At 54.4% G+C, this 14203-nt stretch overlaps 1 protein-coding gene across 1 annotated transcript in view; it reads left to right on the plus strand.

The window, feature by feature from the left end:
• Jph3 (junctophilin 3) overlaps positions 1–12717 on the plus strand; it is a 56154-nt gene extending 43437 nt beyond the window's left edge. The window contains exons 3-5 of the mRNA XM_055620899.1: positions 4864–4988; positions 7550–8433; positions 12399–12717. Coding sequence (XP_055476874.1) covers positions 4864–4988; positions 7550–8433; positions 12399–12479 — 1090 coding nt within the window. The 3' untranslated portion in view covers positions 12480–12717. The remainder of the gene's footprint in view (positions 1–4863; positions 4989–7549; positions 8434–12398) is intronic.
• Positions 12718–14203: the final 1486 nt, after the last annotated feature.

The raw sequence follows: 14203 nt of genomic DNA on the forward strand, positions 1-14203 counted from the left end.
ATAAATAAATAAATAAATAAATAAATAAATAAATAAATAAATAAATAAATAATTTTAAAGGAGCAAATTGTGTGGGGGCCAGGATGGGAAGGCTAAGAGAATCGTTAAGCTTAGCTGGCCTTGTGAGGGACAGAGTCTACACCAGTGTGGACATCTGTATCCGGTGTTCTCTGCCCATGGCTGCCCCTGCTCCTCCTCAGACCAGCGCTGACTTGTGGAGACAGCCATTGTGAGCAGCAGCTGTTCAGTGCGTGCTCTGTAGCAAGGCGTGTGAGCTGAGCACAGAGGGCCCCTAGCTCAGCTGTGAAGGGCCTTGGGTTGGGGGAGGAGACCTGCCAGGGGTTTTCATGAGAGGTGTAATAAGCCGGGCTGGCGGGAGACATGCAGGGTGTGAGGTGGAGTAGACTTCCGGGAAGCAATAAGAGCCAGAGACCCCAAAGGCACAAGCCCGTCTTGATGGAACAGGCCCTCCCTGAGGGTCAGTGAAGCCTGGGGACCATATCTGGAGGAACCCTGACAGCTGCTGCCAGTGCTGAGTTGACCCAAGGGCATATGTGAGCTTCTGAGTCCGGTAGAGATTACTGAGCAGTGCTGCTGTGGGCAGAGGGGGGCTAGGAGCATACACAGAGTTGGTGCCACCGGGCACCATCTCAGGAGATTCCCCAGGGAGCAAAGGCTTGGAGGAGGGAAGCTGGGGTGGTTATGACCCTTTGCCCTCCCTCTCCTACCAGCATAGGCCAGGAATGGATTCAGAACAAGAGACAGAGTGAGACACTGGACAGAGAAGATTCAGTTTTCCCATGGTCCAGGGGAAGAGGCACTTCCCACAGATACAGAGAAACACAGAAGGGCTGACACAGGGCAGAGGTAGAAGGCTCTGGAACCTAAGTTCCTTCCTCCAAAGGCTCACTGTGACTCCTGACCCTCAGTGGCCAGGAGATCTGAGTAGGCCTGTCTTCTTAGTAGCTTCTTGGAGGCCTTCTCGGGCCTCCCAGAGTCTTTGAGTCCAGTGTCCAAGCATCTACAGTGAGTCTGGCCAGAGGCGAGCAGAGGCACAAGGCAAGATGGAAAACTGCCAGGGAAAGCTGGGTAGTCTGAAGGAAAGGGCTGTCCAGGCTCTGGAGCCTTGCTGGTGAACAGTGCTGGTGGAGAGAATGGGAGAAAAGGTTGAGGGAGAAGGAGGGTCTCCTCATGGATTCACAACTTCCCTTGGCTCTGGGAGTCTCATAGCTGCATGTTGACAGGAGAGTGACCTGGGTTCAAAGAGCCAGGGAAGCTAGAGTGTAGAGTGACTTCCTATGGCTCCCAAACAAAGAGCCCACGTGGTCAGCACAAAAGTGTGTCCCCAGCCTCCAGCAACAGATTCCGTCAGCAGCTCATTTGTCCTGTGTTAGCAGCGCCGGCTCCCGTTGGCAGCCGTGGGCACAGTTGGTTCTCTCTGGTGACTTCCTTTATAGTCTCTCTCTAACCAGCAGTATATGATTGGTCACATGCCCTATGTGTGTGCTGAGCACCCAGCACTTGCTCCGAGGTCCCTTTAGGAAGGATTGGAGCCTTTATTGAGATGCATGCTGTGGGATCAGATGGCCTGCCTCTTCGGTTGCTGGGGGCCTCCTGGTCACCCACTCTTCTCCATTTTTCTTTCCCAGACAGAGTCACACAGTGTAACCTGCCTCTGCTTCCTGCATGTTTGTGTGATGGGACTGCAGATGCGCCACCTTGCTCCACCCTACCACTTTTATTTTAAAAGTATGAGGTCAGCATCACCCCCTAGCCCCTAGGCACTCCCTGGATCCCCACTGAATACACTTCCTGCAATTAGCTCCTTTATCTGGAAGATCACTGGCCCTAGCTGCCTTCTGATCTACCTTGGTCTCTTCCATCCAGAATGGGTCCCTGAGCCCTGCCCTCAGTTGCCCTGGACTTGAAGTCGCCTCCTCCTCTCTGGGTGTCCGAGCCTAGGTGAGCACCACAGGTAGAACTATGTGCAGACACAGGGTACCACGCAGAGGGCCCAGCGAGTGATGCCAGGCACAGGGGAGCCCTTCATAAACTGAGTGTCCCATCTATGTCACTGCAGCCAGACCCACTTTGGAGGCTGATGACCCTTAGAGGACTCCCTCAGGGCTGGGCCCTGCAAGTCTTGTTGGAGATGAACCTTTGCCACGTGTTAGAGTCTTCACTACCCATGCTCATCTCGACTGATCTTATTTTAGGGTTGGCGCAGTATATATTTTTATATACGTGTGACATACATATGTAAATATGCACACAATGTAGGTGAATTAGTGGCATTTTTGCTAAGTGAGGATGTGGGAACCAATCACAGCCCCTAAGGGATGTCGGGAATTTGTGAGTGTTGCCAAAACAACACTGTGAGCCCAGAGGGTGAATGGAGCTATGAGTGCCAATGTTAATGGACAGAATGTGGCCTGCCAATGCTTGAGAAGTTTCATCTGTGCAGGGTAAGCTCAGCACCCCAGCTTTCCGTTTGTAGGATTTGGGGGTGTGCGTTCTCCTCTGCTCCCCGGATACTTCAGCTCAGCAGCTGCTCTCTGTCAGGACTGTGTTCTGCTCAGGGACATTGTAGACCCTCTGTTGGAGCTGGGGGACCTTGTGGAGAATTTGGACAGTGTCCAAGGTCACAGGGATTCTTAGGGAGGCCATTTTCAGAGTTCTACGAGATCTGCAGGGTTCACAGGACAGGGTGGAAACCCTAGCTAGGGACACAGGCTATTCTCGGGTTCCCAGGCAGTTTCCGCAGAAGAGGCCTGCAGCCACTAGTCTTCAGCTGATCCAATGTCAGTAATTAATCAGGTGTAGATAGTGAGTGCCATGTTAGTGTGATGTAACAACTACCAGATACTCAAGGAATAGTCTAGAAGGTGCAATTTCCATCTTACATTCCTTGGAACATGAATGAGGTCATGGCTCCTCTGAGAAGCAATTGTCTTTTCCCGGTTCTAGGAACTAAAGCGCTTAGAGGGATAGGATTTTATTAACACTACATTTTAGCATGTTGAGTTTTCCTGGCTTCTTGGGCTGGCTCCCTGGTGTATGGCAGATAACAGGAGGTCATAATGCCACATTAGAGGAGAAGCTGGGGCCTGGCCTGGCCTCCTGTTTCCCCTTCTGGACACTCACTCATGCCTTGGGCTTCCATCCCTGTATCTGGCAGCACGTTTTCTTCTAATATGATCATTTGAAAACCGGAGCTCAAAGCAGCAAACGTTGTGAGGGGTTCAAGGGTTAGCTTGGAGACCCCAGATCCCAGGTGCTGTGAGACATGGGAACCAGGCTACTGGACAGAGCCTTCCCCCGAGAGCTGCGTGACGAAATTCGGTCTTCCTTGTGTTCGTGCTGGGAGCCCATCTCTGGGAAATGATAAGATTATTATCAGAGTGGAGCCCTCAAGATGGTATTAGTGGCCGTTAGGCCAAAGCATGAGAGATACCTTCTCTTCTGTCAAGGACACAGCCAGAAGATACTATCTGTGAGCCAGGAAGGGGGTCTTCCCCAGATGACACCCTAACTTTAGACCTCCAGCCTCAGAGCTAAAGAAAGACATCTGTGATTGAAAGCCACTGTCCCCTATTGCCTGCTCTGGCAGCTTACCTGGACCACAGGCAAGAGGCCTGTGAGGAGAAGCCACCTTTATCTCAGCGACTGGGGACTGCTGCTTGCAGTCTTCAGGAGGTGGTACCCACATGTGGCACAGTCCAGCTCTGGAGTTGGCGTGCCAGGAGGAAGGAGGAACATATGAGGAGCGCTCCATTCAGCCCTGGAACTCTAGTCTCTTATTCAAGGGCAGGGTGGCCCTGGGGGACTCAGCAGAGACCCAGCCCAAGCAGAGCTGGCACACATACAGCTCCTGGCCCATCCATCCCCATAATGTCCTGTGTCCTCTTTGCCAGCATGGGAACCTTCCCACCCCCACCCAAGGCTGGCTGGAGCTTGTGGGATGGCTCACACGTAGCATGAACCCACTGGTGACCCATTACTGCCTCCAGCCTGGGATGGGGATAGCCCAGCTCAGGTTCCCACAGTGTGGGGTGTTTGTTGATAAAAACACATGTTCTAGGGCTGCCTAACAGTATGCACAGCCCTTGCAGTGGACCCGAGTTCCATTCCCAGCTCCCACATCCAGCAACTCACAGCCACCTTCAGCTCTAGCTCCAGGGGAGCTGACATGCTGTTCTGTCCTCCAGGGTACTCCACAGCATGTAGCACATACTCACGGACACACAGAAACACACAAGTAAAAATACAATCTTAAAAGACAACAGGACCTGCAGAGGTCTCTCCGTGGTTTGAACACTTGCTGCCTTTTGCAAAGAAACAGGGTTCAGTTCCCAGCACCCACATTGATTGCAACTCCAGTCCTAGGGGATCTGATGCCCTCTTCTGGCGTCTGCTGATACTACATGCACGGACACACAGGCAAAGCACCTATGTACATAAAGTAAAAAAGTAAAAAAGAAGAGCTAGAGAGATGGCTCAGAGGTTAAGAGCATCTGGCTCCTTGTGCAAAGGTCCTGAGTTCAGTTCCCACAACCACATGGTGGCTCACAACCATCTATAATGAGATCTGGTGCCCTCTTCCGGTAAGCAGGCATACATGCAAGGCAGAACACTGTATACATAATAATAAATAAATAAATAGTATTGTTTTTTTTTTTTTTAAGTGAAAAAGAAATACCACACTTTCTCCACAGGCTGCTACCCTAAGGCTGATTGTTGCCAGGGCTGTTTGTTGAGTGACTAAATGATAGATCCAAGGGCAGACATCCAGAATGCTTACTGCAAAGGGTCCCTTCTGGGCCTCTGCTTGATGCCCACCCTTTGCCATCTGTCTCCCGACAGGACCTCCCACTCACGGGCCAAGGCTGAGGCAGCACTCACAGCTGCTCAAAAAGCCCAGGAGGAAGCACGGATCGCCAGGATCACTGCCAAAGAGTTCTCGCCTTCCTTCCAGCACAGGGAAAACGGTGAGTTCTGTGTGGCTCTGAGGGGTGGAGGCCTGGGCAGTGGCTCCTGCTGCTACCTGGGGCTAATTGTCACTCACCCAGAGCTGATGCCTTACAAACATATATGTGGGTGGGTGTGCCTGGACTCTATCCACTGTTTCCAAGCTCTCTGCATGTATGGACACTGCCTTTCCTCTCCTGGGTCCCATCTACAATGGTGGCTTTGTGTCCCCTGCAGCAAGGGTGACAGATGAGCTGAATCTAGTCTCATTTGATGACTTTTTTAAAAAGATTTATTTATTATGTATACAGTTCTGCCTTGCATATACACCTACTCATCAGAAGAGGGCACCAGATCCCATGTGGTTGCTGGGAATCAATCTCAGAACCTTTGGAAGAGGGGCCAGTGCTCTTAACCTCTGAGCCATCTCTCCAGCCCCCTGTTGCTTGTTTCTAATACAAGGTCTTATTCTGTGGCCCAGGCTGTTCCATGGCAATCCTCCTGCCTCAGCCTCCTCTGTGCTGTCTTATTTCATCTTAATGCACCCCCGATGAGGTGCAGACAGCCATGTGTGGCCAGTGGCTGCCAGCTTGGGGTTCTCCAGTGAGTGGAGGCTTGTGCTGTGTCCCTCGGAAGTCACTCCCTTTTGGGAGATGTGTGAGGGCTGCTCTGGGGCGGAGTCTCCAGTGTCAGGACAGTCGACTGTATGGGGGCTGGGCTGTGCCCACTCAGTCCCAGAGTGCCCAAACTGTCCTTCCTGTCCACTCCCAGCTCCTGTACACTGTATGTATGCATATGTGTCGCTGTAAGGGCGAGGATAGAAAGTCAAATAAGGCTACGAGACTAGGGTATGCTGTGCCCAGTCTGTGTTCTCAGGGAGCAAAGCTCACATAGCTGGTGCTGGGCCTATCCTGGTCAGGTTGGATGAGAGTCTTGCTGTCTGTTCCTTCTGGAGCCGTCTAGGCTCCACTCTGGTATCCCGCTGTGTGGTGGCCACAGCACCTCTCTGAGATGTTTCTGGTATAGAGGGGAAGGAAGCCATCAACTCGGCATAGTATCTGTCACCCAGCTGCTCCCAGCTTTAAGAGAAAGTCAGGAAAAGCCCTGGTCCCTGGTGGAGGGCCTAGTTCCTAGTCAGACTGAGGTGTCTCAGGTGAGCCACATGTAGAACACGTAGGCGGACAAACATGCTAATAATTCCCACAGGTCCCCAGCTCCAGCCCCGAATGCTGCGGAGTCCTTCCTTGGGTCCTGCTACACTGCCCCTAGGAGCTTTGGTTGGAGGGGATACAATACTGTCTGAGGCACTTATGTGCAGACTGGTGACCAAGAGAGGCATCCACTGGGTGTTCTGAGGCGCCCTGGGCAGAGCCCACAGGATCCGGACCTGCCCACAGCTGGCCTAGGATCTCTGACAGCCAGCTGCGTTGTCTTAGACCCCATGTATGTGGGCCTTGGAGCACCCAGCTGGCCTACGATGCCATTTCTTCCGGGGAGGCCTCAGCTGGTGTCTGTTTTCTGTCCAGAGTTGCCTCCTTGAGAAAGTCTGTGAGGAAGGCCTTCAACCCGAAGGATCTCAGCGGCCCCATTACTGGGATGGGACCGGAACATGGGACTTGGCTCTGCAGGACCCCTTCCTGGCTGATGCTGTCTGTGGTCTCTGGCCACGCCTGCAACCTGGGAGGCCGCCATGGCCACCCCTCTCCAGCATTGCGTTACTTCTAGGTGTCCTTAAATCCCTTCTGGGATTCACTTCTCCACCTCAGGACATTTCCTAGAATGCATTAATGGCCAGTGGGGCCTTGCTGGAAGGGGACTGGGTGTCAGGTGTCCCCCTCCCCGGTCCTCCAGGCCAAGCAGCTGCTGTGATCTCTTACAGAGACTCCCGAGGACAACTGACCACTCGCAGTCTTGGGAAGAGTGTAGCAGAACTGGCATTTATAACGGGTCCTGGATCATGAGCTCAGCTGGTTCTAAAAATCATTACCAAAGTGTTTATCAGCCAGGGGCAGAAGGCTACCTACCTTCCGGCTGCCTGCTTGGGGAAGACCCTGGTAGCTAGTCCCTCTGTGACTTCCTGAGGCCACAGAGTTGGGAGGAGGGGGTTCAGGCTGGGCCAGGGCAGTACCCAGAGCACCCAAGCTGATACCCCATCCCTAAAGCCTGCGCAGACCTGTGCCTGGGACACAAGGCAGGAAGGAAGGCCCTGCGATTAAGTTGTAGTTCCCCCAGGCTCCTTCTTGGACTTCATAATGGTCTTCCAGGGACAGCACGTGCTTTGCGGCTAATTTTAGCTGAGAATGACCTCTGCTGTGCTGGAAGCCAGGCGCGAGCCAGTGCTCTAAGAAGCAGGTCTAACAGGCAGGCAGCCTCACCCTTGTGAGGAAAGCCACACAGCCACCAGTAGGCTCAAGCCCTGACTTCCCACGTCCCTGATGTCTGGCTAAGGGACTGTGGTGACAGGAGGTGCCTGGCTCTAAGATCCTGCCAGTTATCCTTGTTGGGTGACCCAATCCACGCTGGGCACAAGACCTCTCCATGGGCTCCGTGTAACCCCGTGCTCTTTTGTCTCCCACCCAAGGGCTTGAGTACCAGAGGCCAAAGCACCAGATGTCCTGCGATGACATCGAGGTGCTCTCCACCGGGACCCCCCTGCAGCAGGAGAGCCCCGAGCTGTACCGCAAGGGCACTACCCCTTCTGATCTGACCCCCGACGACAGCCCCCTGCAGAGCTTCCCCGCCAGCCCCGCGGCTACTCCTCCACCAGCTCCTGCCTCCAGGAACAAGATGGCGCACTTCTCCAGGCAGGTCTCAGTGGATGAGGAGCGAAGTGGGGACATCCAGATGCTCCTCGAGGGCCGCGGAGGGGACTATGCCCGCAACAGCTGGGGCGAGGAGAAGGCGGGGGCCTCTAGGGGTATCCGCAGTGGTGCCCTGCGCAGCGGCCAGCCCACTGAGGACTTCCGCACCCGGGGTTCGGGCCACAAGCAGCCCGGGAACCCCAAGCCCCGGGAGCGGCGGACGGAGTCCCCCAGCACGTTCTCGTGGACTTCTCACCACCGGGCAGGCAATCCCTGTTCCGGGGGCCACAAGCTGCCAGAGCCAGATGAGGAGCAGCTGAGCAACTACAAGCTGGAGATGAAGCCCTTACTAAGGATGGATGCCTGTCCACAGGATACGCACCCTCAGAGACGGCGTCCCAGTCGGGGTGCTGGGGGAGACCGGCGCTCTGAGGACCGGGGCTTCGGGCTGCAGAGACTGAGGTCCAAGTCCCAGAACAAGGAGAACCTCAGGCCGGCCTCCTCTGCAGAGCCCACGGTGCAGAAACTGGAGAGCCTGCGGCTGGGGGACCGGCCCGAGCCCCGTCTGCTGCGCTGGGACTTGACCTTTTCCCCACCCCAGAAGTCCCTGCCTGTTGCACTCGAGTCTGATGAGGAAACTGGGGATGAGCTCAAGTCCAGCACGGTGAGTGGTGCCACCCCTTGCTGGGCAGAGGCAGTGAGACCCAGGGCCAACTCCTGGGTCTGTTTACTCTGCTTTCTGTGGATTTCCTCTCCGGGGGTTGGGGTACAGCCGGTGTGGGTGTCTACAGCAAGTAGAGATGGTGTGACATAGCGGTCACACTGGCTTTAGAAGGATCTCCAAGAAGGCTCCTCCTGGGCTCACCCTTTAGAAGCAGCATGGCTGCCTGTGATGGCGCCCTGCTCTGTTGTGTGCAGACTGTTGCTGTCGTGGTCTGTGCTCTGGGTTCGGGCTGGAGTGGGGCTGAGGCCCCTCTGTCCAGACAGCCTTTCTTTTCTGAGCGCCTCTCATTTGTGCTAGATGCCAAAACTGTTAAAGGGTCCAGCTCCCAAGAAGTTGATGCTTTACACATGGGACAGCAGGTTGGAACCCTGTACACCTGCCCTGAGGCTAGCCTCCAAGGCCTCCCTTGCTGTGGAGCTATAGTTACCCAAGCAGTAGGACACTGCTAGGAATGCGTAGCATTGAGGTTCCTGGGCCCCTTGGCCTTTGGAGGTTTATTACGTCTCAAGGGGTGTAGGTCAGACTCCCACATGAGTTCCCCTCACTGGACCCTGGGAGCAACTCTTTGCCTGGGCAGGCAACCCCCAGTTTTCTTTCCCTGTCCCGGGATGGGCCTATTGGAGGAAACGGCAGCCTTCCCTGGGCTGGCCAGTGCTGAGACACTTATGGGGCCTCCTGGGACCTCTAAGCCCACAGCTGGCCCCGTGGCAGAATGCAGCTGGAAGGGATGCTGGCACAGAAGCCTGGTGTCCTGTCCTGTGTACCAGAGGACTCGGCAGACAGGCCCCGTCCACCCACATAGACAACCACCCTCTGGTGCCTGAGCTTTACGTGACAGGCTGGGTTTCTGAGCATCTAGCTGTGTGTATGGAGGGGCAAGGCGTGCCCCACAGGAGTGCTCTGTGGCATGTGACTTGTGTGGGTCACACACCTGTGCCAGGCCCAGTGGGAGTCCCTGCGGGGTTCTTATTGCTGCCATAGCAGCGGTCAGTGTCCATCTCAAGGGGCCCTGGGGGTGCTGTGGTTTCATCTCACAGCCCCAGGAGTCCCTTGCTGTAGGGAAGCAGCTTCCCATGGCCCTTGATTCTCCTTGAAGAGACTTCGTCCTTGCTGCTGCAGCTGGAAAATGCCTCTTCCTCTCTGGTTGCTGTGGGCCACAGCACTAGCTTGGGCCTCACCCTGCCGCACACAGCCTGCTGCGCAGTTGTGGGCACGCAGTGTGTACGGCTATTTCCAGAGCAGCACAGCAGTGGGCGGGGGTGGGAGGCTCAGGAGTAGTTCTATATTTAGCCCTCTTAACCATGTTGGCTTCTTTTGGGTGCCTTAAGACGAGGTTTCTGGCTGGGAATCTATATCAATGGTAGAGTGCACTTGCCCGGTGCCCGTATGTCCCTAGGTTCAGTCCCCAGCACCACTGAAAAGGAAAAGCAAAGTTTTAGCCACGCCCATAACCCTAGCACTGCAGAGCTTGATACCGGAAGAGCACCACGAGGTCATCCCAGCATGCTCTCTCTTATGAGATAATCAACCTTGTAAATTGAACCTGAGGATATGAGTTTGATCCCTGGAACGGGGCGGCAGTGGTGAGGCACACCTTTAGTCCCAGCACTTGGGAGGCAGAGGCAGGCGAATCTCTGACTTCAAGGCCAGCCTGGTCTACAGAGTGAGTTCCAGGATAGCCAGGGCTACAGAGAGAAACCCTGTTTCAAAAAACAAAGAAACAAAAACATCAGCCACAGTGACAGCACTGGGAACATAGAAACAGGCAGATTCTCTGTGGCCAGCCAGGCTGGCTTACTTGGTGAGCTCCAGGCCAGTGAGAGTCTGTGCCAAGTAAAACAAGGTGGGAGGTTTCTGAGGAAACCTGGGGTTGTCCTGACTTCCACACGCATATACATACATGTGGGCACTTATACATGCTCACATACTTACACACAACCAAAACAAACACCCAGAGTTCCCTCGGATGGGTGTGCAAAGCATGAGGACTGGCCACAGGCTGGCTTTAAGTATGGGGAGGAGCCAGAAGCTTACAGTGGTGCACCCTGTGGCTTCCAGCTGGGGTGATCTGGGACACTCCCTCACTGCCCAAAGCCACCCACACTCCAAGGAGAGAAAGTGAAGAGACTCCAGCCCCACCCTGTGGTCACAACTTCCTGAGAAAGCAGGTGGGGTGTCTGTACTGTGTCCCACACGGTCCTGTGGGCCTGAGGGGAGATTAGGCAAGGAACAGCAGTGGAGCCCAGGCTTTGTGGCAGATAGGTGACTGTCCCTGGTTTAGTGGTGACCATGAGTGGCTTCTTGGAGGTTGGCTGCCAGCCATCTGAAAACCTGTGTTCCCCCCCAGCGCAGGGAGGGCTCTGTACAGTATGACCTGCCCTATGTCCTGGTCAGGGAAGGTGGTCCCTGGCTGGAGACATCCTCCAAGTTGTCTGGCAGTGGTGGATGGGTGGGAAAGACCCTCTGGCTCATAAGGGTCCTGGTCATGGTGAACTCTAAGGCCCTCTCTTGCACCTCAGGAGCCCCACCTCTCTCAAGTGATGGGCAGATGGTCCCTGATGGTAGTCACTTAGGTGGTGGGTGAAATCTTGCTGGGATGGGGATCTGGTCCCAAAGCTATCCTGCTACATGTCAGAGCTCCTCTGCCCTTTGACATACCTATGGGCCTGGGGCTGGATAGAACATCTATAGAATGGTAGGGAGCAGGGGGCTGCCACCAGGGACCAGGACCCAGTCCTTGACCAACTCTGCTTATTGTTGAGGCTCTTTCCATTTCCTTGCAAGGCTGGCTCAGCCCAGACATCATGGACTCCTCAAAGTCCACACCATAAAAGCACCAGAGTTCAGGAGGCCAACCTCCTTGTTCCTTCCTGCCAGGCTGAGCCCGGGGCTCCATTCACCCCCTTCAGCAAAATGCTAACAGGAGAATGGACTGGGCTGCTGGGGTCCTAGGCCCAGGTAGGACTGGCTACTTGGATCTTCCTCCCTTGGCCAGGGCCCAGAGTATTTTTTAAAAGCCCGTGCTTTGGCTGTGGAGGTAACTCATTAGTAAAGCACTTGCCTAATGTAATCATTAGCGTTGCAAAATAATATATATACTTAAGAAGCCCTCTGTTCAGCCAGGCATGTGGCACCCATAACCCCAGCATCCAAAAGGCAGAGCCAGGAGAACCAAGTTTGAAGATACTTGGGTAGATAGCAAGAAATAAGGGGGAAGCTCCCTGAAGCCTGCAGTCTGGCTGAGGAATCTTCAGCAGACACCTTTGCTAAGTGGTGTCTCTTGGGTCTGGGATGTGAGCTAGAAGGTGCGTGTGTGTGGTCAGCAGGTTGGGCATCATGTCTGCTCAGAGGATGAACTGCAGGGTGGTGGGCTGGGAGCCAGATGTGCTTGCTCTGCACTCACGGAGCCTGGCTGAGGCCTCTGCAGTGCTGGCTTCTCTCTGGACTGCTGGCTGTCAAGGGCAGATGCAAAGCCTCCCGCTGTGATGGGACTGTGGGGGCTTCCCCCCCTGCTCTGCATGCAAAGTCTGGCCAGGCAGGTGTCTTGGCGCTCTCAGGGCCAGTGGCTGTGATGGGGGTGAGAGTGAGCATCACTGAGAAAGACAGAGCCAAGGGCTTCAGGAAGTGCTGGGAGAAACTAGGTACTGACTGTATGTCAAGAACTGGATCCAAAAGAGCAGCCTGTGGGCAGCAAGTTGGTCTGCAAGCAGGAAGGAGGGAGCACAGGAGATTCCAAGTGACCCACCGAAGAGCCTCCCACAGGTTACTGAGAAAGAGTAGAGAGCCCTCCAAGGACACCAGTGAGTGGCCCTGTCCTCTCTGCCGTGGGCGTGGGCCACTCCCACTGAGGCACCTGTGGTAACGCCCTGCACTGGTATTACTCTCACCTGTCCTCTCTGTTCCAGGGCTCCGCTCCCATCTTGGTCGTCATGGTGATCCTGCTCAACATCGGAGTGGCCATTTTGTTTATTAACTTTTTCATCTGATGAGATTGTTGTGACCACGGAAGCAATGATGTACAAAAGGGACATTAAAAGCAAAACAAAAAGGGAAATTCTGACTTGGACAGCCCCATGACTCCTGTCTTTCCACAGAACAACATGATTGGGTATCACTCACAGTTTGCCTTTTTTTCTGGGTAATGTTTTTTTGGATTTTAGCCAAAATTCTTTGCTTGTATAACAGGATGCTGTGCAGCATGGCAGGAGGAGGCCGGCATGCCACCCCTCCAGCTTGGTGTGAAAGGGTCCCGGCAAACCAGCGGCCCAAAGATCGGGATCTTTGTTTCCTGCCGGCTGTGGAAGGTGGCGCTTGAAAGGAGGCACCTTCACAAGGGTGCCCGGCTACCCGGGGGAGGGGGAGAGCAGCTAGGTATTGCAGTTATGGAAGGCAAGTGGCTCTGTCCTCCTGTCTGGAGTAGCTGCTGGGAGTGTGGGCCCAGGGACAGGGTGTCCTGGTCTCTGTCTCCATGGAGTCTGTGCTGCATACCTGTGGAGGGAGAGGGAATCCCCTGCTCTTCTTCCCAGAACAGACCATGATCCCTCTTCTCGGCACTGCCCATGGCCCTCCTAAGGAGGCTGCCTCCCCACATTGAGTCTTACAGCAAATTCTGTTCCCTGCTGTCCTCCACTCATCCATTGTCAGCCCTGTCCAGCCATCCTCCCTCCAGACCCAGGGAGGCCATGCTGCAGATGTCCAGGGCTGACCCCAATCTGGCCAGGCACACTTGAGCCCTGATGCCAAGGGGCATGCCCACATGCCCCGGACAGCCTGACAGCACGCCTGGGCTGAGCATGTGGCGTTTTGCACCTAGTATGCAGGATGTATATTCAGGCTTCCGTGTCCCTGGCAGTGACGCCCCTTGGAGGACGTCACTTCTCACTGACCTCCACGGGGTCTCACATCTTTGCACTGTGCCTGCCTTGACTACCCCTAAAAGATATGCATATTCCCTCCAGATGCCTCAGTGCTACTCCAGAGTGAGTCTGGTCCCGGGACAGGAATGTGGTTGAAGCCAGTGGCTTGAATGTCCTGGAGACTGTTGCATACCCAGCACTCCCCGGATGTACAATGTAACTTGTTTCAGTCAAACAACAGGTTCCTCATGTCTCTGCCTTCTCTACCAGGGTTGTTCCCTCATCCAAACAAACGAACAAGGGATGCCAGCTCGCCTGGTACCCATGGCTCCGTCAGTCTTCTTGGGTGCAGCCCGTCTGTCTTATGGACTTTGCCTTGCTTTGCTCGTGTTCAGCTGTTCTCTGCTACCTTTCGAGCAGATTTCTTTACTACAGTGCACTGGATTGCTATATTTTTAACCAGAAATAAACTACAGATTAGAGCATGTTCCAGCGACACTCAGCTTTATTGTTTCCGTTATCCCCCCTGTTCCCTATCCACTGCCTGTCCCTCCTCCCAGGCTGGTTTGGATCAGGGGTTGAGGTGGGGGAGGCAGGTGACCCAATGCACTTCTGGTGTTTCTAAAGGGTTCCATCTTTTTGTACAGCTTACTTTTCCATACACCTTTTTAATATCAAGTGGTTGCTACAGAAATGGTATGAACCAAATAAAGACTCCTGCTCTTTGCAGCCACAAGAGCCGTCCATACTGGACTATGTGAATTATAATTGTCTGCAGACATGAGGGAGGGACTCAGTGTGCATCCCATGAGCTGCCTGACCCGGAAGGGTACCTACTCACGTAGGTAGGCACG

The sequence above is a fragment of the Psammomys obesus genome, unplaced genomic scaffold (assembly GCF_907164565.1).
Source record: "Psammomys obesus unplaced genomic scaffold, mPsaObe1.curated_primary_1811, whole genome shotgun sequence".
In the NCBI taxonomy this organism is placed as follows: Eukaryota; Metazoa; Chordata; class Mammalia; order Rodentia; family Muridae; genus Psammomys; species Psammomys obesus.